Source organism: Hemitrygon akajei, chromosome 12 (assembly GCF_048418815.1).
Source record: "Hemitrygon akajei chromosome 12, sHemAka1.3, whole genome shotgun sequence".
NCBI lineage: Eukaryota > Metazoa > Chordata > Chondrichthyes > Myliobatiformes > Dasyatidae > Hemitrygon > Hemitrygon akajei.
In genome coordinates, this window is record NC_133135.1 from 46,736,882 (window position 1) to 46,764,487 (window position 27,606).

Sequence of the window (27,606 nt, forward strand, 5' to 3'; positions counted from 1 at the left end):
AGCCTCCCGCAACCTCCGCTTTGTTGTCCTTATCTCAAGAGTCTTGCTATTTAGCCACTGCCTGTATGCAGGTAAAAAGAGGACAGCCAGGTGGTCAGATTTCCCAAAATGCAGACTAGGGATGGAATGGTAGGTATTCCTAATCATAGTGTAACAGTTTGCTGTCAAACTAGCAAACCAGTAAGTGTTGCAGCCATGGCTCTGTTTCTAAACAGTTCACCAGCATATTTTTTTTTATTGTTGCTTCATTTCTACCCATGTTATTACCATTGTCAAGCTACTCACCTGAGAATTCCAGAGACAAACACAATTGATCAATAGTCTAAATGTTGATTATGAAAACCTTGTGTAGCATTCCAAAAGAGAAATGCAAATTCTGCATGATTGCTATTTATTGCTGGCATGGGAATTTTCTCTGGAAAAAAAATCCATGTTGGAGTTTGGGAATTTTTAGCTTACACCAATTAAAATATAAAAAAATCAAGCCCTACTTATAATGCAGCCTCACTTCAGTGCACAAAGACATACAACTAACAGTGTAACTTGGTGGTTGATTGGATTTGATGTTTGATTGGATTTACACTTGATTGATTGTTTTGGACAACGAATGTGAGACTCTTAACCTACTGGCAGTAGACGCATATATGCTCCAGCTTGCTGTAAAGCTGCACTTCAAACAGACTGTTTTGTTTCCTTGGAATGACCTAATGTTGGCATATTGAATGGTCTTCTTTGTTCTCATTTAACATTAAAAATTTCTGCACTGTTGTGAAAGATTGATTGCTTTAAAATCAGAACCATAACTGTAGTCTGATTGTTGATATTTTAGAGATAGCCAGACAATTGGCTACTATTATACAGAATATATTATATGTTGCTATACAGCAGCTTGTAGTTTATTAACATGATACTAGCAATGCATTTATAAATTCTATGTACATTTTTATGAAATTTCAAAATGATTTATTTAATCAAATTAAAGAGACTTGCTGTTGTGTTATTTGCATACTAAATTTTTATATGACAACTTTTCACATTTTAGATAAAATATAATGTTGTCAGGAAATAGAGCTTAATTATAAATTTGTGTGCATTTGTTATTAAAATCAGTTTTAACTCTGGACCTCCTCTGATATTAATTATTATTTGACTGTATTTATCACAATGGGACATTTTATAAAGTATGAATCCACCATTATTTTCTGTTCCAATTTCATACTCAATGGCCTCCATCTCCTAACCCTTTAGCCAAAACCATTTTGGAAGCATCTTTGCCACAAAGATTGAAGTGATTCAAGAAAGACTATCAATACATGCTCAAGGGAAACCCGAAGTGGGCAAAAAAGTACCAGCCTTATTATATTGTCATTTCTTACCCTAACACAATCTGTGTAGATGGATAGAATTCACACCAAGCATGCAGTTTACCTTCAGAACAGATTTCCCCTTTATTACAATCTGATGTCAGCAGGGGAGTCACTCATCCTAGAACAAGTGCTCCCATTCCAAAGTTTTCATTATTCTTAAACTATTTTTGTCTACCCCTTCCCCCCAGTCTGTCTCTACCCCACATGTACTGTGTATACAGAGCTGAACCTTTTGCTGTGTCAAATATCACCACCTATGTGCCACGTGAGCCTTCAAGCTTAAATGCCTTGTGTGCTGCATAAGCTGTGTTCAGCTCTGTCTTTTACCCTGCATGTACAATGGCATGCTCCCATTCTGCAGTTTATGGAGTTGTTAAACAAGCAAGCAGGCATGAATTTACTATAGTTCAGTTTAGCCCGCAGGTTGTGGTTTGGGCTGGTTTGAACTTGATCCAGACTTTCTATCCATGGTACAACTGTGTCGAGTCCTCCGATAAATCTCTGCTCCATGGTCATCCCCTATTCTCTATTACTGAACCACAGAACCAAGAATTCTATATTCCCTACTACACTTTGGATCAATATGCATATACAATCCATGGGCTATATACTGTCTATGACTTGAAAAAGTCAGAACGAGCACAGATGTTAAATCTTATATAGGAGATCTTTGTCAGTGTATCAACATTTTTGCTGAGAAGCATTATTGGCTTTGGTTGCCTGCATCAATTGATCTATTGGTTGGTCTTCAACGCTGCTCAGTGAAGACATTTTTTTAAAAATGAAGATAACATCAGATAGGCAATCTTTCACTTGAGGAAAATACATCACAGAAAAAGTATTTTTTGAAAAAGTATCAAAAGTTAAACATTTCTAACGTTATGTGACCATTTGTCTTTACAGATGATTCAACATGATCTGTAAGTTTACCATTTTTCATCCAAATGGATGTTATTTTTGGTAACTGAAATTTAGTGCTTTAACATTGTCTATAAAATTTTTAAGTCCTTGGGTATAATCTTTACTGCTGAAGTAGTTAAGCTCAGAGAGTTAGTCAAGGAAAGTTTTATGAATTAAAAGTACTTCAAATATGGCTGGTGAAAGTATTGCCTTTTCATTGCCTCTGGAATAAATTCTATTATAACCTTTTGTAAAATCAAGTACATTCATTAATTGTAACTCAAATAATAAAGTTCTTAGAATCATAGAGCTATACAGCACAGGCAAAGGCTGTTCCACCCATCTAGTCTATGCTGATCAATATGCTACATCCAAGATAGTTCTATTTACCAGTGTTTGGCCTGTAACCCTCTAAACCTTTTCATTCCATGTACCTGTACAACTATCTTTTAAAAGTTGTATTGTACCACCCTCAACCGTTTCCTCTGGCAGCTTAGTTCCTGCTTAAAAAAAAGCTGTTCCTCAAGTTCCAATTAAATCTTTTTCCTGTCACCTTCAACCTATGCACTCTAGTTCTTGTTTCCCTGACTCTGGGAGCATGATTGAATGTATTCACCCTCATTATTTTATACACCTCGATTAGATCACCTCTTACAATAAGGGTAAGGAGAAGGTATGTGCAAAATCCTTGCTATGATCTAACTAGTTTTCTGACATAAAATGGAATAAGGAGTAAAGAAAACAAAACTTAGTGCAAAAACACAAAAAAATACAGATTTTTTTTATCAGTTATCCACTTTTTAATATATGTGCATATTAAGAGAGTCTATCCACTTGTTATTGGTGTTCAGTAGCATTATTTTTGATAAGTCTCTTGCAGATCACTGTTGACCAAATACTCAACTGGACCAGCCCTATAAATATTATGGCCTCAACAACAGATTAGACACAAGATGTTCCAGGTTGAGTGACTTGCTCCCTGACATCCAAAGTGCTTGGGCTGATGAAGAGAATGTTAATATAAATACAAAAGACTTAAATGACATGGTAAAGCTATTCAGCAATTGGGTCTTTCTGGAGATATTAAGTTTATATTGTCAATCACATAATAGAGGTTAACAAACTAATTGTTATCCAGATTCCATTACATATTGGTTACAATACAATAGAATATGCTTTATTAGCTACAACCTGACACATGAAAATAATAAGTAAATAAAATTATTGCTAGCCAATTTCTTTGAAAATGACTGAATTAGTAAAGGCCCTGTAAATACTTTAATTACTGGTATAACCAACTAAAATAAATGTGGGGTTATGATAAATACTTGTAAGCACTGTGTGTATGAAAGTAAAAGTCATGTAAAATGTGAGGATATACTTCTAAAATGTTCTACTTACAAAACCCTTTAATGATTTAACAAATCAAAAAGGAAGTAGTTTGTTGAGTAAGAAAGAATTTATTTCTTTATGAAGTATTGATTATGTAGAAAAGATGTAGGAAGAGTTGCTTTGAAATCCATCTCAACTTAGCTTGTTATTTTAATCAAACCAAAATCTCAGTCCATTTTATGGTATCTTCCTTTAATGGGATTATGTTATGTCTGAATGGGCTGTCACAAAAGCATTTGACCATCTTAATAAGATACAAAAACAAACTGCTGTTACCAACACATTTCAAAAGCCCTTCACTAATTTGCTGAGAGTTTCCCATGTTTCTGTTTTTATCTTAGATTTTTGGAATCTGCAGATTTTGGTTCAAAAGATTACTTATATAATTTGCACATAGTGTATACACTTTTTTTTACTACTACACTGACAATCACTGCTGTGCTTCTTCATGAGTACCAAAGACACAGCAGACAGTGGGTGGTAGCTTCCATTTAATCTCAAACTCTGAAACAACAGTTTTTGGTGTCCCAAGTAAGACCTACAATTTTGAACTATTTAAGTGCTTCTCAAAAAGAATTCATGAAAGTAGTCATATTCTATTCTCATGCCATGGATGCACTCGCTGGAAATTTCATAATTTCATGGTCATGTAGACTCTGAACTTCCTCGACACTGGATCTTTTCAAACAGTTGCAGCTGTGACGCTTATCCCTTAAAGGCTGCAATTTTGGTGAAATGATCGTCTCTAACTAGTTATCAGTGGGGAGAAATTAGGACCCAGGCACTGGGATTTGCTCAGGCTCAGACTGCCGGCTTTCCAAATGTAGGGCAGCTCTCATGCCATTGAGACCCTTAATACGGTACTTAACAGAATGGCAGAAAAGGCTCTCATTTCCTTAATGTGCAGTGAGATGTGGACACAAGAAGATTCCTCAAGGCCAATAACATGTTTCCAGGGGGAGCATATGAGTCCTTTGCCAACCATTTTCAATAACCAGCACTAAAGATCCTGGAGAACAAGGGCTACTTCCCTGGCTCCTCACACAAATTCACACCCCACCACAGGATCACGGGCTGATTACAGCATGGAAAAGAGCTGTTTGACATCCACAGTCAGCAACCCCTGAACAGAGGAGCCATGGATCATACGGAACCATGCATGGGGTTTCTTCATCGAGGGACATCTCAGGATGAGTCTGCAAAGTCATAGGCCCCAAAGCAATTCGGCGATCCTCTTCACTCTCCTCTGTTTCTACATTCACGCAAATAACGTTATAATTTTAAAAGTGTAGTGAATTACCTGGTGAATATTTAAAGCATTTTGTTGGGAAGAAGAGGGAGTCAGAAAAATAACAGATCAGACAGGACAAGAAATGTTAAAACAAAATGAACTTGGAACATTAAACTGGAAGAATGTAAAGGAACTGAGTACAATTGTTTTTATTTGTTCTATTTACAATATTTTTAAGTCGCTAAAAAAAAGCATTATTTTAATTGAGTTACTCCTGGAATTAATTATCTTTGTTCTTGCAAAGCTGGTGTCGATTTAATTAATATGTTACCTGTAATCTTATATGTTTGAACCTGTCAATAACAGAAAAGTTAATTCTTATGGAGTTGTTGCCGTTAACCTACTGTTACAAACAAGTATTTCACTGAAGAGGTACAAAACCAGTCCGTAAGTAATCAACACGACAAAAATTATCCAAAGTATCCCCAGCAGAAGACATTAACTGCCAGTAGGATTAAAGCATTTATATCACACACATTTTTCCAAAAGGGTTCTTCTTCAATGCTCGTTAAGCGTTCCCGTATGGCATCATTTTCTTCTTCTGTGAGTTCAGGCTCCTCCTGTACTGACAGGCCACAGAGGCAAAAGCATGTTTTCTTCCACCTAGAGAGTGCAGCTGTTTGAAGATAAAGAGGTACACCAACATCAAATGGAGCAACAGCATCAAATGTAATGCATTCATTCTCATTAAGGGGTAGGAGCATGGAGTTTCCCCATAAAGCCCTTCTTCCCTTTGTACCTGATGTAAGATCATAAGATATAGGAACAGAATTAGGCCCTGTGGCCCATTGAGTCTGTTCCATTATTTTATCACGGCTGATCCAATTTTCCTCTCAGCGCTAATCTCCTGACTTCATGCCCTGACTAATCAAGAATCAATCAACCTCTGCCTTAAACATACATAAAGACTTGGTCTCTACAGCTTCCCATGGCAAAGAATTCCACAGATTTACCTCTCTCTGGCTAAAGAAGTTCCTCCTGGAATTTGTTGAGATTACAAGTAGGATAGATAAATCGGATGCAATGGATGTTGTATATTTGGATTTTCAGAAGGCCATTGACAAGGTGCCATACATGAATCTGCTTACCAAGTTAAGAGCCCATAGTATTACAGGAAAGTCACTAGCATGGTTAGAGCATTGGCTGATCGGTAGGAGGCAGCAAATGGGAATAAAAGGATCCTTTTCTGGTTGGCTGCCAGTGACTAGTGAAGTTCCGCAGGGGTCGGTGTTGGGACCACTTCTTTTTATACGGTATATCAATAATTTAGTTGATGGAATAGATGGCTTTGTTGCCAAGTTTACAGATGATACAAAGATTGGTGGAGGGGCAGGTGGTGTTGAGGAAACAGGCAGGATGCAGAAGGACTTAGACAGATTAGGAGAATTGGTAAGAAAGTGGCAAATGAAATACAATTTTGGCCATGCACTTAGTAGAAGAAATAAATGTGCAGACTATTTTCTAAATGGGGAGAAAATACAAAAAATCTAAGATGCAAAGGGACATGGGAGTCCTTGTGCAGAACACTCTAAATGTTAACTTGCAGTTTGAGTCAGTGGTGAGGAAGGCAAATGCAATGTTAGCATTCATTTCAAGAAGTCTAGAATATAAGAGCAGGGAAGTGATTCTGAGGCTTTTTAAGGCACTGGTGATGCCTTACCTTGAGTATTGTGACCAGTTTTATCTACAAAAAGTGTGCTGGCTTTGGAGAAAGTTCGGAGGAGGTTCACAAGGATAATTTCAGGATGGAAAGGATTATAATATGAGGAACGTTTGATAGCTCTGGGCCTGTAGTCACTGCAATTTAGAAGGATGAGTGGGCATATCTCATTGAAATCTTTCAAATGTTGAAAGGCTTGGACAGAGTAGCTGTGGAAAGGATGTTTTTCATGGTGGGGGAGTCTAGGACAATAGGGCACAGCTTCAGGATAGAGGGGCATCCATTTAAAATGGAGATGCAGAGAAATTTCTTTTGCCAGAGGGTGACAAATTTGTGGAACGTTACCACACGTAGTTATGGAGGCAAGGTTGTTGTGTCTATTTAGGGCAGAGATTGATAGGTTCTTGATTGGCCAGGGCATCAAAGGTTACGGGGAGAAGGCCGGAGAGTGGGGCCGAGGAGGAGTAAACCTCATCTGCACTCTTTACAGCTTAATGGCAGTAGGGTGACCAAAACTGCACTACTGTGAGAGAGTGCACCAGTGACCAGAAACTACATATCAGTGCAGAGTCTGGGTAAGCACATCCCTGACTTCCCAGAACTGATCCATCATCAACCAGGTTTATAAAGAAGTGATGGAATTCTTCCTAATTACCTAGATGAGTGTGCTTCTGTCAACTGAAGAAATTCAACACTACTCGAGACAAGGCAGCCCACTGGATCACTATCCTTCATTTTAAACATCTGTCTCTTATAAGACAGTCCAATAGGCTTAATGACTTGCTGCATTCCAGTTCAGTGGGTTCTGGGATGGCCGATGAAGCCAATGTGGGACCGTAGACTCTAGGAGGAGCTTGATATCGTGACCTGCTGGGTGGACTGTAAGATTGTGCAGTCCTTCCACTTTTTAATACGGGCTTCCACATGCTTCCCCCTCACTGTAAGAAGTTAAGGGCCAAGGATTCCCATGATGTTACTCTTTTTCAAAGAAACCTTCAGTGTGACCTTGAATTGTTTCCTCTTATCTATTTGATTATCTCTTACCAAACCAGAGTTCAGAAGTTTAATTCATTTCCTCTATTTCATTCTGCTTCTTCAAAATCCCTGTCCTTCTGCATCCACAAAATCATTAGATAAGAAAGCAGACTGTCTGCCCTGCTATTGACTGAGATCCCAAGAAATACATTGCTTTGCTATGCTCTTACAACATTGCACTGCATTATGAAACAGTGCAATATTTTGCAGGACAATCTGTAATTACCTAATTTCTATTGCAGTCTTCAATATGCCATGATGTCTTCTATTCTTTATTTACATTTGATACTTTTATTCATTGATCCACCTCCCACCCTTTCTTAGCTCATTGTTTTTGTAATAGTTAAGTGGGATCTGATATAACTGAACCACCAACTACAAGTGTAAATGCTGCTTCAGGAAGGAAACATGGAGAAAGGGCAATAATAGAGGAAAAATTAGGTAGGTAATATGCATACAATAGCTGCTTTCTTGGTACCTTGGTACCATGACCATATGTTCATGGTCTTCTGCTAGTGTGGCCCATCCACCTTAAGGTTCAACTTGTGGTGGGTTCAGAAATGCTCTTCTGCACACCAGTGTTGTAAAGTATGGGGGTTTTTTTGTCCACAGAACTGCCCATCACTGGATTTTTTTTGTGTGCTTTGCACCATTCTCTGTAAACTCTGAAGACTGCTGTGCACGAAAATCCCAGGAGATCAGCAGTTTCTGAGATACTCAAACCACCCTATCTGGCACCAACAATCATTCGATTGTCAAGGTCACTCAGATCACATTTCTTCCCCACTCTGATGTTTGGTCTGAACAACAACTGAACCTCTTAACCTTGCCTGCCTGTTTTTTATGCATTGAGTTGTCTCATGTCTGGCTGATTCGATATTTACATTAACAAGCAGTTAATGAAAAGGTACCTAATAAAGTGGCCACTGTGGGTATTTTCAAAGAGTAAGTGCCTTATGTTCCTAACCCTGTTCACTCAGTGGTTGAATTTTGTGCTTGGGATTGTGGTGATGCAAGCAGTGTGCATGATGAATCCTGTAATAAAAACAGCAACTGGCGGGGAAACCCAGCTGTCAAGCAGCAGGTTAACAGAAACGGAGTTAACATTTCAGGCCATAGCTCTCCAAAACTTCTTTACCTGTTTCTTGCAGTTCATCGTCCTCTGTGATAGATAATGATTCAGCGCTTCTGTCAATCAGCTCGGAGATTGTCTTTGGCTGGTTCCAGTTATCGTCCAAGTGTTTTGTAGAAATTTTGATGTTTCTAGTCCACCAGGTTAATCGAATTAGCTTTGAAAATATAAGTAATTCTTATTGTGTGAACTAAAGAGATCAGTAAACTTTATGTACAGTTGACAATTTTGCAAAATAACAAAAAGACAGACTTACTTACTGTGTGTTCTGTAATGTTATTGAGAAGGTACTGGCCATATATTACTGCAGTAAAATAAGGAGGTTGTGTTACCTCCGGATTCAATGGGGGAAAAGGTTGAGTAGACGGAAATTAGAGAAAAGACACATTGTAGCAATGGCAGCTCAATATTAAACAATTTCAGGGAACTGTCTTTTTTTTTGTTCTACACAGTGTTCTCTCAGCTCTAACAGCCTAGGTTCAACCCTGACCTCGGTAAGTTACACCCTGTGCTGTCATTTCCACATGAACAGCAAATGCACTACACTATTTTGAAAAGCACACACAGTTAGATCATTACTTCATTTAGAAAAATTCTTGCGACTGTAAACAGATGATAGGGTTGAAATAAAAGCACAGGTTTTATGTCTGCAGTTCTATAAGAGGGTGCTATGGGAAGGGGCTATATATTCCCAAACCTCTTTGCTTCTCAATCCAAATTAGTTGAACATTTATCTGACTTACTCTCCCAATCAAAATAAAACATCTTGTACTTCACCATACTGCGCTAGCCTGCAAAGATATTCACTTTGCAGTTTTAATTTTAGGAGCTAAAACTTCTATTTTGATCTCTGCAAATGTTGTTACCTATTTTTGAGTCAATATTGAGCATGAGTTGCCCACTTTTTTTTTGCCAGTACAGGAAACTTCTGTAACCCGTTAATATCAATTTTCTATTTTATAGCTATATTTTGATCCTATACTGCTACCTGCCCATTTATTCTATAAGATATGCTCTTTGCCATCATTTACTTACTTGGCACATTATTGAAATTTTTCTTTTTGTAAAATTTAAAAAAAAATATTTATTAAATTTTAGAAATTACAAGGAATAAATGTAATAATAAATTGAAGCTTTTCTGAAAACAAAATATATAACAGGTCCACTCTACTATCTGCCAATGTATTTTCACATTAGGGTAAATTTACTGATTGATTGACCATGAGCTCTCTCAGAAATCATTGCTATTTTATTTGATATCCTCCATCTTGAGATGTTGTATTATCTTGCCCATTACTGACACTAAGACAATTGGTCTGTAGTCCATGAATTAATTCTTTATTGGTCGAATAATTGTTATATTCTGCTGTAATCCTGGAACTACAGATATTATTCCAAATTTCAAGAAAAATAGTGATGTTTTAACTTCAGGAATAGTGAAGGAAATATTCAAATATTGTGTCAGTTCAACAACTAAAATCTGCTTATAAAACACATGTAATATTCTTTGTTTGGGATATCAAATCAAATTAATTTTTCAATACACCAGTGAAATAGTTGAAATCAACATGAAACCTTTCATTGCAATTGAAGTAATTATGTCACATCAGTGCTGGTACCTGTGAGACAGTAAAAACTTAAACAATTGGAGCAGAAGGCCCCTTATCCCCTGAATCTGCTCCACCATTCAACAACACAGTTGACTTTCCACATCAGCTCTACGAATTTGCCTAGTGTCTAGACGTATATCAGTCACAGTCTTATATGTACTCATTACTGAGCATTCCCATTCTTCCAGGACAGCAGAAACTCATGTGGAAACAACATTTCAGCCTACCAAGTCTGCACCAACCATTGTTTTAACACGTCCTATATTAACCTATTTTATCCTTCCCAAATTCTCATCAACTCCTTCCAGATTCTGCCACTTGCCTACATATGGGGCATTTTATTATGGTCAATTAACCTATCCACCAGTACAAAGGAAACTAGAACAGCCAAATGGGAACATGCAAACTCTACACAGGAAGCAAGAGGTCAAGGGTGAACCTGGATCACTGAGGTTGTTTATCTGCATGACTGTTGGAAGAAGATTAAAATTAAGCAGATGCTAAAGCAACCACACTTGAACAATTAATGGTGGTGCATGGCAATAATGTAACTTGTGGAGGAAGAGACATGCAAGGATTCAAGTGCTAAAGAAGAGCAGTCACCATTATTTACCTATTTACACGTTTGAGGTATAAGTATTTCTAGAAGCCTCTGCATGAGCTGAAAGTAAATGTACTCGTACACATTACCCCTTCAATTCCAATTGCTGGAAGTCTTTGTTTGGCTGAGGTAGCTCTGCAGACTAGGATGACCATGTGACAGAAAGGTGTAAGCAATGGGAGATGGCAACCTTAGGGGCCAGTAGCAGCTGATGAGCTGCCAGGCATTGAAGATCTCTGCCTGATAGCCACCAACATATATTGTGCAACTTCACTGACAGTAGAAGTAACAGCTGTAGGGCTGCCAGACTGCAAGAAAGTAAAACTTGTTTGCCCGCTTCCCTTAAGCAATGTCACACATGAGTTCAGCTCTACAGGACTCGGATGAGGACAGGGGGCATTATACACACAAATGTGGTTGAGCATGAATGTTGAGATGCTGGTGTCTGGTCTGATATCTAATAAAACCCTCATGAAATGTCCTTTATATGATTTATATGAGGCCCTTACTTCCAGCTTGTAAATGGTAGCAACCGCACATAAATAATTACATAAATAATGACACAGCAAGTGGTGGCTGACGACAAGAAGGTACACAAAGGGCTACCACAGGAGTCCAGACTGCTGCCATCATGGCTCTGGATGAAGTGTCTGAAGGGCCTTGAGGGTTCCAACAGGTTATTAAGTTTCTTGGGGTCCAGGTCATGTAAGTGGAAATGGTCTTGTAGAATAAAAATCTTCTTTTCTCTCAGGATGACCACATACATACATGCCAACTTTTCCATTTCCAGTCAACCAGCTGATTTATATGGTTTATATTGTTTACAAAAATTAAATCCAGCATTCAACTTGAGTTAGGCATTCAACTCTGGGAGAGTAACTCAGATAACAACTGGCTCACCTAACCTCACTCTTCTTAAAATCTTCTCCTGATTAATATTCCACCTTCAGAATTGATTTGCTTCAGTTACTGAGTCACTCAGTTCACCTTTGACTTATCTTTTGTCTTTTTACACAATTGTGATTAATGCAACCTTAAGCTCTAGCACCATATCGAACCCGTCATCAGAATCTGACACTGCATCAATAAAATGTTTGTATATGAAAACTAATAGAAACATTCCTGTACTGAGAAAATAAACCAATTACAAAGAACAGAAAATGTGCAGATGCTGGAAATCTGAGCAACACACACAAAATGCTGGAGGAACTCAGCAGGCCAGGCAGCATCTATGGGAAAAAAAAGTACAGTTAACGTTTTGGGCCGAAATAAACCAATTAGTGTTTTTTTTTCAAAATAAAATCTAACCCTATTAGAGTGCTCTGGATGGACATCAAGGTTAAAATAGATCAAGGTTAATCAAGGTTAGTCCTGGACATCAGTTCAGAGGTGATGGTTAACTGATGTTAATGGTTGATTTTAAAATTGAGTGGACCAAAGAAAAACTAGTCTGTGTCTTACAAATAGCACAGCTACAAAATATAAGGAAAACATGTTCATTTAATTTTTTTATGGGGATCCTCTAGGGAATTCTAAGCATGATCTTGGAATACCTTACTGTAGTAGACAAACTAAGGAAGAACTTAAAAGGTGGATTTTTTTGAGAGATGTACTAATATATCAATATCCATCACTTACATTTTCTTCCTGGATTGCTGGCGTCAGTAGGCTGACGACGGTGATAACAATTGCACTTATTCCACATAGAATCAAAGCAAAGTAAAGGTAATGCACGTCTTTGAGGAATGATGGTCTTTTATCCTCTTCACCACATGATGGCACTCCGTAGACAAACTCCATGACCATTCGAACAAGGCCCAGAATCAGCCCAACCATCAATCCCCAAAAAGCACCCTGTAACATATATAAGAAAATCTCATCAAGATGCTTTAACTACTTATTAATCTCTACTAAAGAATCCAGGTATAACATATACACTCAATGTACAATTTCCTTTAGGAAAACAGGTTGAAATATTATTATTTCAAAGAAACCCTGCGTGCATTTTATTGCTTACACATGTTATAATCTTTATGCTAGGAATGTAGTTACATAGAATGTGACATGCTGTTCCTAATCAGTCAAGAATTTTCCTGTTTGGCAGACTAGTAAAAAATTTAGGTCAATGTTCATGAAAATGATCGACTTTCATGATTATCCGCGCCAATACTATAAATATAATGTGTCATGATGATTTCATGATATCCTTTATACTGAGCGATAGCCTACTGTTTGCTGGAGTGAGAACATGTTAGATCATTCTGCCTTAGAGCCTTTTAGTTAATTCAAATGCAACCTAAGCTGTTTTATAATCTATATCTTCTTAAATATGACTCTGGCACTTATCATTAAAAGGAAATTGGATGAAGGATCCATAATCTCAAGTAGGCAGTTGGCCTCAGGGGTGTCAATCTGAGTATATATTAAAACGGATGGTATTCAGCACTATTCTGTGAAACTGTGGGGGGGAAATACTCATAGAAATTGATTTAAAAAAGGATTTGGCATGACTGTATTGAAACAATAATGTTTAAACATGAACTTGAATAATGGCCACTTAGCAGGATTACTCAACAGTTGGACACATAGGAAGGAGATAGAAAGTCTGGCTGAGTGGTGCTACAGCAACAGCCTCTCACTCAATGTCAGCAAGACCAAGGAGCTGATTCAGGAAGAGGAAAACAAAGATCCATAAGCCAGTCCTCTAGGGGATCAGAGGTGGAGAGGGTCAGCAACTTTAAATTCCTTGGTATTGTCATTTCAAAGGATATGTCCTGGGTCAAGCATCATAAGCGCCATTATGATGAAAGCACGGCAGTGCCTCTATTTTCTTAGAAGTGTGTGAAGATTTGACATGTCATCTAAAAATTTGACAAACTTCTATAGATGTGTAGTGGAGAGTATATTGCATCACAGCCTGGTGTGGAAACACCAACGCCTTTGAATGGAAAAGCCTACAAAAAATAGTGGATACAGCCCAGTCCATCATGGCAAAAACCTTCCTCATTGTTGAGCAAATCTACATGAGGCACTGTCGTAGGAAAGCAGCATCCATCATCAAAGACCCCCACCTTCCAGGCCATGCTCTCTTCTCATTACTGGCATCAGGAAGGAGCCTCAGGACCCACACTACCAGGTTCAGGAACAGCTGTTGCCCCTCAACCATTAGGCTCTTTAACCACAGGGGATAACTTCACTCAGATCCACTTGCCTCATACTAAACTGTTCCCACAACCTATGGACTCCCTTTCAAAGACCTTCATCTCATATTCTTAAGATGGCAGAGAAACATCAGTTATAATTGATGCCTATACCTGGCTGGAAGCCCAGGAAGACTTTATTAATCTCAGGGTTGCATATCATTTCATATATGTACTTTGATAATAAATTTATTTTGAACTTTGAATAAGTTTGTACATTGCATGCTGGGTTATGGAATGGGGTAATACTTATCAGGAACATTTCTAACTCCAAAGAAAGTGTTCTTTCAGCAAACTGGATTACTTTAAGTCTTTGTAGAGCAGTTTATGTTGATATTTATACATTTTGAAATGCATCATTTATGAAGATTTAATTCTGGTTTCAGCAGATTTTCTACATTAATGGGCTATTAAATGACAGTAATTGCAACAGCTCTCACTGGTACTGGTTCTCACCGGCTCATTGACTCTTGTCCAGAAGACTGCCATAATGAAAAGTGCTGTGATAGGTGGTGCTAAGTAGCTGGTAACAGACTGAATGTAGTCAAATAGCTGGCCACTGTTGGCTTTCTGAATAATAGGGATCCATACTATACTGACAGCAACCATGAAAATAATAAATACCCTGCAAAACAAATAAAAACAATGACAGGTTAATTAAAAAATAATACTTGGACACAGCCAAAAGCTCTCTGCTTCATGTCCATTCAACCACCTTTATTTCAAGACACTTCTGTAATATTGATCAATGCATTACCAATCACTTCTTGTTACAAGCAGCAAATATACATATTCAATTGGAGAGAATTTCTCTTCTGCAGTTATGGAGTTTTTGAACAATAAAGTCCTTGTATTACAACTGCACAAATAATTGCCCATGAACCGATATGCAAAAGAAGTAGTGTGAAAGATACACATCAACAGCCCCTGTTTATACTGAGTTTTAAAATCTCAAGGATCCCACAAAATAAGAATATGTAAAATGGGCACTGAGCCCAGAGAAAGAGTTACCAGGAGGCTTGTTGATAATATTGAGAATTTAAATTCAGTTAAACAGAGTAAATTCGGAACAAAATGCTGGTATCAGAAAATAATCACAAAGCAAGCAGTTTGTTGTGAAATTCAATTGATTCATTACGTTCATTTGGAAACCAGCAGGCATATCAGGTTAAATTCAAGCTGGACATTGGAAGCAATATGTGAATGGTAAGTGAATGAACAGAAAAGCTAGAAACGATTGTTTATAATCAGAGGGTCAGACAGCATCAATGGCCAGAGGAAAAAACTTATTATTTTCAGGTTAATAACCATTCATTACAATGTACAAAAGGCAGAATTATAGCAGGTTTCAAATGCAGAGTAAGAAGAGGAAGGCTAGAACAAAAGGGAGTCAGTAATCGGGTGGAAGGCAAAATGATAAAGATCATGCAAAAATTGAGTATTGTTTTAAGGAAAACAAGATCAGTCTAGAAAGGGTATAAATGGCAACAGCAGAATCATTGCCAATAAGAAAATGGCTGAAATAAGAGAAACATGGTTTCCTTTGCAGACGCTAGCAGATATATCATCAGACAGACATGTTCAGTTGCCTGTCTGATAGATAGATAGATAGATAGATACTTTATTCATCCCCATGGGGAAATTCAACATTTTTTCCAATGTCCCATACACTTGTTGTAGCAAAAACTCATTACATACAATACTTAACTCAGTAATAATATGATATGCATCTAAATCACTAACTCAAAAAGCATTAATAATAGCTTTAAAAAAAAGTTCTTAGGTCCTGGCAGTTGAATTGTAAAGCCTAATGTCATTGGGGAGTATTGACCTCTTCATCCTGTCTGAGGAGCATTGCATCGACAGTAACCTGTCGCTGAAACTGCTTCTCTGTCTCTGGATGGTGCTATGTAGAGGATGTTCAGGGTTTTCCATAATTGACCGTAGCCTACTCAGCGCCCTTCGCTCAGCTACCGATGTTAAACTCTCCAGTACTTTGCCCACGACAGAGCCCGCCTTCCTTATCAGCTTATTAAGACGTGAGGCGTCCTTCTTCTTAATGCTTCCTCCCCAACACGCCACCACAAAGAAGAGGGCGCTCTCAACAACTGACCTATCTCACTGCAGCATCTCACTGCAGACATTGAATGACGCCAACCTTCTAAGGAAGTACAGTCTGCCACTCTCCTCATGCATGTGCAAGTACACCATTTCACCAGTACATTTCCTTCTACAAATGAAAAATGCTGATGCAAATCTGAGAAATAACTCCCTGCACTAAATGTCCGTAGAATCAGGCCTTCTGCAGATTTTGCAGGTGCATTGAAACAGATGGCCTGCACACCTATTAGCTAGAAATGGTCCATATTAAGTAGTTAAAATGGAGTCCTAAGGTAATGGACCTCTATGCACTTCAGTGCTTGTGCTCAGTAAAATGGAGTGTGTAGTCTCATCACCTGTTGGGTACTGGTGCCAGCTCAGTTCGTGGAAAAGTTTTCAGATCCTGTTAGCTTCCTCACACTCTCTCTCAAGTGTGGACAGAGAATTGATATTCAATAGTGAGTGAGTGGCTCATCTTCTAGCATTCCAAAACCTTTTCGACTTCTACAAAGTAGACAGCAAGAGTGTGATGGAATACTCTGCATTTGCCTCGATGAAACCATTTTCTTCAATTCCTAATAAGCTCAATTCCATCATGACAAATCATCACAGATCATGCCTTTATTTTCTCCTCTGCTGGTGCACAATGGCTGTGTCTACCATCTATAAAATGCAGCCAGTTATCATGCAGGTTCTCTTCCTGATTTGAAAATATAACATTTATAATGCTCTCTAGAAATCCAATTCTAATTCTATTCAATTTTTTTTGTCAATTAACTGCATTTCTCAACACAATGCAAAATATAACTATCCTCCAATTCCACTTGCGAAGGATATTAGGCAGGGTTTATAATGGGCAGGTTATTCAATATCTCACACTTCAGCCTGGCAAAGTTCATGATTTTGGTGACTGAAAGAAGCTACAGAAAGTTGTAAAATTAGTCAGTTCCATCTTGGGTAGTGTCCAAGACATCTTCAAGGAGCAGTGCCTCAGAAAGGCAGTGTCCATTATTAAGGACCCCCATCACCCAGGGCATGCCCTTTTCTCATTGTTACCATCAGGTGGGAGGTACAGAAGCCTGAAGGCACAGACTCAGTGATTCAGGAACAGCTCCTTCCCCTCTGCCATCTGATTCCTATATGGGCATTGAACCCATGAACACTAATTCACTTAAAAAAAATATTACTTCTGTTTTGCACTATTTTCAATCTATTTACTATACATACATATAATTGCTGTAATTACTTGTTTATTTATTTTTTCTTTCTATATTATCATGCATTGCATTGTACTGCTGCTGCTAAGTTGACAAATGCTGGTGATAATAAACCTGATTCTGTTTCTAATTCTAACTCTGAATGTTCCACAATGCCAAAGATACCCTGTTAGTTCCAGCAAATAAACTTTTTATTAGGACGACTAAAGGGAAATGTCAAGAGGGGAAATAATTGTGATGAGAAAGTGATTATACACCTGGATAAGTGGGATACCTTTTAATATCTTGATGAAGAAGCTATTTTCCACTTGTACCTTTCTAATGTACCATCAGTAGATCAGCACCACAGCATGCCTGCAAGAGACTGATGCCAATTTCAGGCCAGAGCGGAGCATAATTGCCCTTCTACATCCATGTCTTATGTTCATGGACTGGTTGCACAAGATAGTAGAACTGTCTGCTGATCTGCCAGTTAGCAGTTAGCGTCGGTGTGGGCAGCGGAGCGGGAGTAAGGAGTGCCCGTGATCGACATACGACTGGAGATCGGAGGATCAGCCGTTGTAGGTAGGCCGAGACCCTCGGACCTACCTGGAGAATACCTGAGGAGGAAGGTAAAGCTGCGCAAGCGCGGGTGACATCAGCGACGAGCGCGGGCTTTAAAAAGCGGCCCACTTTCAGGAGCGGGCAGCATCGGTGCGGGCAGTGGAGTGCACAGTAGCAGAGTGCTGGGCTTTGGCTCAGCGGGCTTCGGCGCAAGAGGACTTCGACAAGAAGCTTGTTTTTCATTTATTCTGACTAATCTAGGATCAGGTAATGGGGGAGACAGTTAGAGCAGTGGTGTGCTCCGTATGCAGTATGTGGGAGGTCAGGGTCAACACAGTTGTTCCTGATGACCACACCTGCAATAGGTGCATCCAGCTGCAGCTCCTATCAGACCGAGTTAGGGAATTGGAGCAGGAGCTGGATGAACTACGGATCATTCGGGAGGCAGAGGCAGAGATAGATAAGGGTTATCGGGAGGCAGTCACACCGAAAAGACAGGAGGTAGGCAAATGGGTGACAGTCAAGAGAGGCAGGGGGAGCAGACAGAGAGAGAAGAGCACCCCTGTGACCGTTCCCATCAAAAATAAGTATACCGTTTTGGATACTGTTGGTGGGGATGACCTACCAGGAACAAGCTGCATTGGTCCTGTCTCTGGCACTGAGGTTGGACCCTTGACTAGGAAGGGGAGGAGGGAAGAGAAGAGAGCGGTATTGATAGGGGATTCTATAGTCGGGGGGTGGATAGGAGATTTTTTGGGGAAGATCGGGAGTCTTGGATGGTATGTTGCTTCCCTGGTGCCGGGGTCTGAGACATCTCAGATCGGGTGCAGGTTATTCTCGAGAGGGAGTGCAAGAATCCAGATGTTGTGGTCCATGTAGGGACCAATGACGTGGGTAGGATGAGTGAGGGGGTCCTGCTTAGGGAGTTCAGGGAGTTAGGTGCAAAGCTGAAGAGCAGGACCTCCAGGGTAACAATCTCAGGATTGCTACCTGTGCCACGTGTGAGTGAGGCAAGGAACAGGAGGGTTATAAAGATTAATACGTGGCTGAGAGGATGGTGCAGGAGGGAGGGCTTCAGGTTTGTAGATAATTGGGCTTTGTTCCAGGGAAGGTGGGATCTGTTCCGAAGGGACGGTTTACACCTGAACTGGAGCGGTACTAACATTCTTGCAGGGAAGCTTGCTAGTGCTTCTTGGGGGGGGTTTAAACTAAATTTGCAGGGGGCGGGGATCCAGAATGTGAGAGAGGATAGCGAGAGGAAGAATAAAGGACAGGTGGGGACTACACGGTTCCAGAATATTAAGTGTGTAGTAGAGGAAGGTGGGGCGGAACAAGTGATAAGGAGGGCACATGTACAGAGGGATGGTCTGACGGAACATGGAGTTAAATGTGTTGAAAGAATAAGTAAATTTAGGAAGGACAACAAAATTCTAGGGCGTATAGCCCGATGGGAGTTCGGGGAGCTGGGTTAAGCACAATAGGCAGCGAATCAAACAGAGAGAGGAGAAATGGGTTAAAAATTCTATATCTGAATGCACGGTGTCAGAAATAAGGTGGATGAGCTTGAAGCCCAGGTGCGAATGGGTAACTATGATGTTGTTGGGATAACGGAGACATGGCTGCAGGGAGATCAGACCTGGGAAATGAATGTACAAGGGTATACGTGCTATCGTAGGGACAGAAATGTGGGCAGAGGGGTGGGGTGGCCCTGTTGGTGAGGAATGAGATTCAGTCCTTTGCAAGGGGGGGACATGGGTCAGGAGAAGTAGAGTCTGTGTGGATAGAACTGAGGAACAGTAAGGGCAAAAGGACCCAAATGGGTGTTGTTTACAGGCCACCAAACAGTAGCATGGATATTGGGTGCAAGTTGAATAGGGAGTTAACATTGGCATGTGGCAAAGGTAATGTCGCAGTAGTTATGGGGGATTTCAACATGCAGGTGAACTGGGAGAATCAGGTTGGTGCTGGACCACAGGATAGGGAGTTTGTAGAGTGCCTACGGGATGCATTCTTGGAACAGCTTGTACGAGAGCCGACCAGGGACAAGACTATTCTGGATTTAGTGTTATGTAATGAACAGGATTTGATAAGCGATCTCGCAGTAAAGGAGCCATTAGGAGGTAGTGATCACAATATGATAAGCTTTTATCTGCAATTTGAGAAGGATAAGGGCAGCTCGGAGGTGTCAGTGTTGCAGATGAACAGGGGAAACTATGGAGCCATGAGGGAGGAGCTGGCCAAAGTTGACTGGACAGATAGCCTAGTAGAAAAGACAGTGGAACAGCAATGGCAGGTATTCTTGGGAATAATGCACAAGGTGCAAAATCAGTTCATCCCCCAGAGAAGGAAGGATTCAAAGGGGGGAAAGGGGACACAGTGGTTGACAAAGGAAGTCAGAGATTGCATAGCATTAAAAAAAAAGGAAATATGACAGAGCTAAGGTGAGTGGGAGGACAGATGATTGGGAAGTTTTTAAGGAACAACAGAACTTAACTAAAAAGACAATACGGGGAGAAAAAATGAGGTACGAACGCAAGCTAGCCAGGAATATAAAGGAAGATAGCAAAAGCTTTTTTAGGTATGTGAAGAGAAAGAAGATAGTTAAGAACAATGTTGGGCCCTTGAAGAATGAATTGGGTGAAATTGTTATGGGAAACAGAGAAATGGCAGAAGAATTTAATGAGTACTTTAGATCTGTTTTCACTAAGGAAGACACAAGCAATCTCCCAGATGTATGGATGGGCCAAGGACATAGGGTAACAGAGGAAATGAAACAGATTGACATTCAGAAGGAAACGGTGATGAGAAGACTGATGGGACTGAAGGCTGACAAATCCCCAGGTCCAGATGGTCTGCACCCTAGGGTACTAAAGGAGGTGGCCCTGGAAATTGCGGATGCATTGGTAATCATTTTCCAATGTTCCTTAGATTCAGGATCAGTTCCTGAGGATTGGAGAATGGCTAATGTTATCCCACTTTTTAAGAAAGGAGGGAGGGAGAAAACAGAGAACTATCGACCTGTCAGCCTGACATCGGTGGTGGGAAAGATGCTAGAGTCCATTATTAAGGGTGAAATAGTGGCATATCTAGATAGCAGTGATAGGATTGGGCCGAGCCAGCATGGATTTACCAAGGGTAAATCATGCTTGACTAATCTGTTGGAGTTTTTCGAGGATGTAACCAGGAAGTTAGACGGGGGAGATCCAGTGGATGTAGTGTACCTCGATTTCCAGAAGGCATTTGATAAGGTCCCACATAGAAGATTGGTGGGTAAAATCAAAGCTCAGGGCATCGGGGGGAAGGCATTGACATGGATAGAAAACTGGTTGGCAGATAGAAAGCAAAGGGTAGCGGTGAATGGGTGTTTCTCAGAATGGCAGGTGGTGACTAGTGGGGTGCCACAGTCCTGGTGAGACCACACCTGGAGTATTGTGTACAGTTTTGGTCTCCAGGGTTAAGGAAGGACATCCTGACTGTAGAGGAAGTGCAGCGTAGATTCACGAGGTCAATTCCTGGGATGTCTGGACTGTCTTACGCAGAGAGGTTAGAGAGACTGGGCTTGTACACGCTGGAATTAAGGAGATTGAGAGGGGATCTGATTGCAACATATAAGATTATTAAGGGATTGGACAAGATAGAGGCAGGAAATATGTTCCAGATGCTGGGAGAGTCCAGTACCAGAGGGCATGGTTTGAGAATAAGGGGTAGGTCATTTAGGACAGAGTTAAGGAAAAACTTCTTCTCCCAGAGAGTTGTGGGGGCCTGGAATGCACTGCCTCGGAAGGTAGTGGAGGCCAATTCTCTGGATGCTTTCAAGAAGGAGCTAGATGGGTATCTTATGGATAGGGGAATCAAGGGATATGGGGACAAGGCAGGAACCGGGTATGGATAGTAATTGATCAGCCATGATCTCAAAATGGCGGTGCAGGCTCGAAGGGCCGAATGGTCTACTTCTGCACCTATTGTCTATCGTCTATTGTCTATTACCACAGACATCCTCAAATGGCCACATCCTGGCAAGTGCAGCCAAGCAGGCAACACTGGTCCTGGTTACCTTGCTATTACTCATGCAATAACATGAAGTTACATGAGAATGCAACAGCATGAATTTAATTTCATAGTATTATGTGAGAATATTCATGATATTTTTCATTGTTGCTCGCTGCCGCTTATGCGCGGGAGGGGGGAACTGGGGGGGACTTTGGGGTTCTAACATTTAACTGTCGTTCATCCTTTGGGGCACTCCTCTGTTTTCGTAGATGGTTGCAAAGAAAAACCATTTCAGGATGTATATTGTATACATTTCTCTGACATTAAATTGTACCTTTGAAAGTAAGTTCATGGGTATACTGCCACAATTTTTAATTTTTCTTGCAAACCCTCCAGCATAATTGTGTGCAAGGCATTCATATATCTATGTGTCGACTCTGGGATGGTTGCAGGTATTACTGTTCTTGAAAAGAGAAGCATCCCCAACAAGGTCTGCAAAGCTGAGGTTCACTGTACCTCATCTGCAAACATTGGGTCATAGATGGACAGAGAAGAGAACAGAGATTTCCCATCACAGCCAGACAACCTAACATGCTGCTACTGGAAATGAAAATCAGCAGAAATAAAGGAGACGGCTGGCTTGTAATGGACGAAGTTGAAAATCTATTCTTTTTTTATGTACATTGTTTGGTGCTTTTACACAAACCCTTTTTGAATACGACAATGAAGCTCTCAGCTGACTGTTTAAATCATGGTACACCAAAAACACTCACGAGTTACTCTTGGGCAAATTAGTGACTCCAATTCATGTTTACCCTCCCCAACCACACGATGGGATGGTAAAGGAGCTGAAATACTCCCTTTTTTATCGGTTATCAGTCTTGCTGAAATGAAAAGGTACCTGCCGACAATCATCAGCTCCTGTTCAGTGGCATTTGTGCGAAACCTCTGCCAGATATCCAAGGTGAAGAGTGTGCTGCTGCTGTTAAATATAGAGGTGAGTGAACTCATTAAAGCAGCCATCATTACTGCTATCATCAGCCCCCTCAAACCTGGTTCAAAACAAACACAGAAAGAAAAAATAATCATATTTAGGTCATGTTTGTCAGGATCGAGCGTAGTAGAAAAGGCGGACAATATCACAATTTTTGTAATGTCCCTATTATTAGGAGATTAGGAGAACGGACGAAGGAGTGGCAGATGGAATACAGTGTCCAGAAGTGTATGGTCATACATCTTGGCAGAAGAAATGTAAGGGTTGGCTATTTTCTAAATGGAGAAAAATACAAAAAAACTGAGGTGCAAAGGGACTTGAGAATCCTTGTGCAGGGTTCCCTAAAGGTTAATTTGCAGGTTGAGTCTGTGGTGAGGAAGGTACATGTAATGTTAGCGTTCATTTCAAGAGGACTAGAATATAAAAGCAAAGATGTAATGTTGAGACTTTATAAAGCACTGGTAAGGCCTCACTTGAAATATTGTGAGCAGTTTTGGGCCCCTTATCTTAGAAAGGATGTGTTAAAACTGGAGAGGGTTCAAAGGAAATTCACAAAAATGATTCCAGGATTGAATGGCTTGCCATATGAAGAGCATTTGATAGCTCTGGGCCGGTATTCACTAGAATTCAGAACAATGACGGGTGACCTCATTGAAATCTATTGAATAGTGAAAGGCCTTGATAGAGTGGATGGGGAGAGGGTGTTTCCTGTGGTGGGGTGTTCTTTTAGAATGCAGATGAGGAGGAATTCTTTATCCAGTGTGGTGAATCTGTAGAATTCTTTGCCTCAGGCAGCTATGTAGGCCGATTTTTAAAGTATATTTAAGGCAGGGATTGATAGATTCTTGATTGGTCAGGGCATGAAGGGATACAAGAGATGGGGCAGGAGATAGGGGCTGAGAGGAAAACTGGATCAGCCATGATGAAATGGAGAAACAGACTTGATCCACCAAATGGCCCAGTTCTGTTCCTGTGTCTTATGGTCTTAGATATCAATAAATAGATATCAATCATTGTCCTTTTCATAATTTCAAGCACAAATGATCAAATCACATGTCTTATACAGAAGAATTTATTGTTGGACAAATTGCTCTGTGTAATTAATTCCCCTATATCAGACACCCATTCACCTGTTACATTTAGTCTGTATTATTTGTTTCAGTTTCTGTGTGAGGTTTTCAAGGTGGTAGCAGATTGATGAACAATCAGATAGATAGATAGATAGATACTTTATTCATCCCCATGGGGAAATTCAACTTTTTTTCCAATGTCCCATACACTTGTTGTAGCAAAACTAATTACATACAATACTTAACTCAGTAAAAAATATGATATGCATCTAAATCACTATCTCAAAAAGCATTAATAATAGCTTTTAAAAAAGTTCTTAAGTCCTGGTGGTAGAATTGTAAAGCCTAATGGCATTGGGGAGTATTGACCTCTTCATCCTGTCTGAGGAGCATTGCATCGATAGTAACCTGTCGCTGAAACTGCTTCTCTGTCTCTGGACGGTGCTATGTAGAGGATGTTCAGAGTTATCCATAATTGACCGTAGCCTACTCAGCGCCCTTCGCTCAGCTACCGAAGTTAAACTCTCGAGTACTTTGCCCACGACAGAGCCCGCCTTCCTCACCAGCTTATTAAGACGTGAGGCGTCCCTCTTCTTAATGCTTCCTCCCCAACACGCCACCACAAAGAAGAGGGCGCTCTCCACAACTGACCTATAGAACATCTTCAGCATCTCACTACAGACATTGAATGACGCCAACCTTCTTAGGAAGTACAGTCGACTCTGTGCCTTCCTGCACAAGGCACCTGTGTTGGCAGTCCAGTCTAGCTTCTCGTCTAACTGTACTCCCAGATACTTGTAGGTCTTAACCTGCTCCACACATTCTCCATTAATGATCACTGGCTCCATATGAGGCCTAGATCTCCTAAAGTTCACCACCATCTCCTTGGTCTTGGTGATATTGAGACGCAGGTAGTTTGAGTTGCACCATATCACAAAGTCCTGTATCAGTTTCCTATACTCCTCCTCCTGTCCATTCCTGACACATCCCACTATGGCCGTGTCATCAGCGAACTTCTGCACATGGCAGGACTCCGAGTTATATTGGAAGTCTGATGTGTACAGGGTGAACAGGACCGGAGAGAGTACGGTTCCCTGCGGCGCCCCTGTGCTGCTGACCACCGTGTCAGACCTACAGTCTCCCAACCGCACATACTGAGGTCTATCTGTCAAGTAGTCCACTATCCAATCCACCATGTGAGAGTCTACTCCCATCTCCGTTAGTTTGTGCCTTAAGATCTTGGGCTGGATGGTGTTAAAGGCACTAGAGAAGTCAAGGAATGTAATCCTCACAGCACAACTGACCCCCTCTAGGTGAGAGAGTGATTTGTGCAGCAAATACGTGATAGCATCCTCCACTCCCACCTTCTCCTTATACGCAAACTGAAGAGGATCCTGGTCGTGCCTGGTTTGTGGCCTCAGATTCTGTATTATCAGCCGCTCCATGGTCTTCATAACGTGCGACGTCAAGGCAACAGGTCTGAAGTCATTCAACTCCTTTGGTTGTGGTTTCTTCGGTACCGGGACAATACAGGATGTTTTCCACTGTCTGGGTACTCTTCTCTGCTCCAGGCTCATGTTGAAGATGTGCTGTAGTGGTTCTCCCAGCTCAGTCGCACAGGCCCTCAGTAATCGTGGGGAAACTCCATCCGGTCCAGCCGCCTTGCAGTGTATAAGAACAATCAAAAGATATTGATTTTAATGGTCAATTTCTATATTTTTCTAAATTTGGAGTATTACTCCCCATCTGCAGAAACATTTGCTACTTTGTTTTGGTTATTTGAGCCAGAGAGAAGGGATATTGCCCAGCTGAGATTTAACCCCTTGTCTGCCACATTGCTTCAAGGTCTTCAAGAGCAACTTCTCCCTAACAAACTTTTGTTTCAAGTTATCACTTGGTTACATTTAGCAGTGGTGTTCTTGATAGTGAAGGTTACAGGTGGGAGAAATACTTATAATGCAAACATAGTCTTCTCATTTGGAATGATATTGTAAGTTCTTGATTTTAGCAAAGATGGATGGAGACCAAGCAGCTACTCATGTGCCACTTTGGCAAACAATGACAGACAGACATACTTTATTGATCCCGAGGGAAATTACACCCACAAGGGTTTGAATGATTTGCCTGGTTCATTCCTCATGGGAAATGGGCACCTTAATCATAAGGGTGAATAAATGGAGGCTGAAATACACTTCAGGAATAATTGTGAAATAAACGAGCAAGGTGCTGTGTTTATAATGGGAGCTGACAGGTTGAGCAGGTGACAAGAATAGATGCACCATTCATCGGTATGCAAGATGGTAATAAATACAGCCTCACCTACAGGCATAAGTTCCACTACCAGCTTGGGGTAGGCAATGTTTGAACATCCTACTCTGGCTCCACAGACTGACTCACAAATGTCAGGATCCACACAGCCCACCTGATCTGGAAATATTCAACGTAAATTATTAACAAAGGAAATACTTCAGAAATTCAAGTGAATACCTTCTATACATTTTAAAACAGTTAACGCTAATAGAGTTGATGCTAAAGTGATAACATCAAAGTTACCTGGGACCTGGTACTTCCACAGAATGTGCTGAATAGTTTTTTTCTCTCCATTGAAAAAATGAAACATCGTTATTCCTCCTGCCACATATTTATTCATTAATGTACTGTACATAGATATTATAAAGATACTTAAATATTTAATTATCTTTCTGTGGAAAAACATGGTTTACAACAATAATAATTGCCTGACAGTTTTATACCAAAATCTCCAAAACACAAATTTTATATACACCTGGATACAGTGTTCTGCTGATCATGCCAGGCCAGACAATGAAGAACATGGGCAACATCTTCAGATAACCTCCCAAAACTGATCCCCCTTTGGCATGGGAAAGAGTTTTTGCTGAAAGGGACCTCTGTACGATTACCTAATGAAAGGAAACAATTGTAAGTAAATTATATGTAAATTACAGGACAACATATCAAGTCATTAGGGTCTGTTAGCTGCAAACAGCCAGTATTTCTACAGTAGGGGTGATTCCAATGCCAGCCACCATATTGGATTGGATGACCAAACAGCTGCTCGAGTAGCCAAGCAAAGAGGTTTCGGCATTGGTCAGTGTAAATAACATCACTTCAGGACTTACATAGTATATAGGATTCTGCTCTCATTTAAACCTATTGAATTTTGAAAAGCCTAGATAGAGTGGATGTGGAAAGGATGTTTCCAATAGTAGGGGAGTCTAGGACCAAAGGGCACAGCCTCAGAATATAATAACATCCCTTTCGAACAGAGATGAGGAGGAATTTCTTTAGCCAAAGGGTGATAAATCTGTGGAATTCACTGCCACAGATGACTGTGGAGGGCAAGTCTTTGGGCATATTTAAGACCGAGGTAGATAGGTTCTTGATTAGCAAGGGTTACATGGGAAAGGATCAAAGGGTTAATAAATCAGTGATAGTGGCATAGAGGTGCAGAATTGATGGGCCAAATGGCCTAATTCTGCTCCT

The 27,606-nt window shown here is 40.3% G+C and overlaps 1 protein-coding gene across 1 annotated transcript in view; it reads right to left on the minus strand.

Annotated features, from left to right (window-relative positions):
• Positions 1-3,043: 3,043 nt before the first annotated feature.
• Positions 3,044-27,606, minus strand: part of LOC140736972 (sodium/glucose cotransporter 4-like) — a 59,294-nt gene continuing 34,731 nt past the window's right edge. The window contains exons 8-14 of the mRNA XM_073063039.1: positions 26,888-27,023; positions 26,422-26,529; positions 22,940-23,090; positions 14,645-14,813; positions 12,627-12,842; positions 8,784-8,934; positions 3,044-5,566 (exon numbers count right to left, since the gene is read on the minus strand). Coding sequence (XP_072919140.1) covers positions 5,361-5,566; positions 8,784-8,934; positions 12,627-12,842; positions 14,645-14,813; positions 22,940-23,090; positions 26,422-26,529; positions 26,888-27,023 — 1,137 coding nt within the window. The 3' untranslated portion in view covers positions 3,044-5,360. The remainder of the gene's footprint in view (positions 5,567-8,783; positions 8,935-12,626; positions 12,843-14,644; positions 14,814-22,939; positions 23,091-26,421; positions 26,530-26,887; positions 27,024-27,606) is intronic.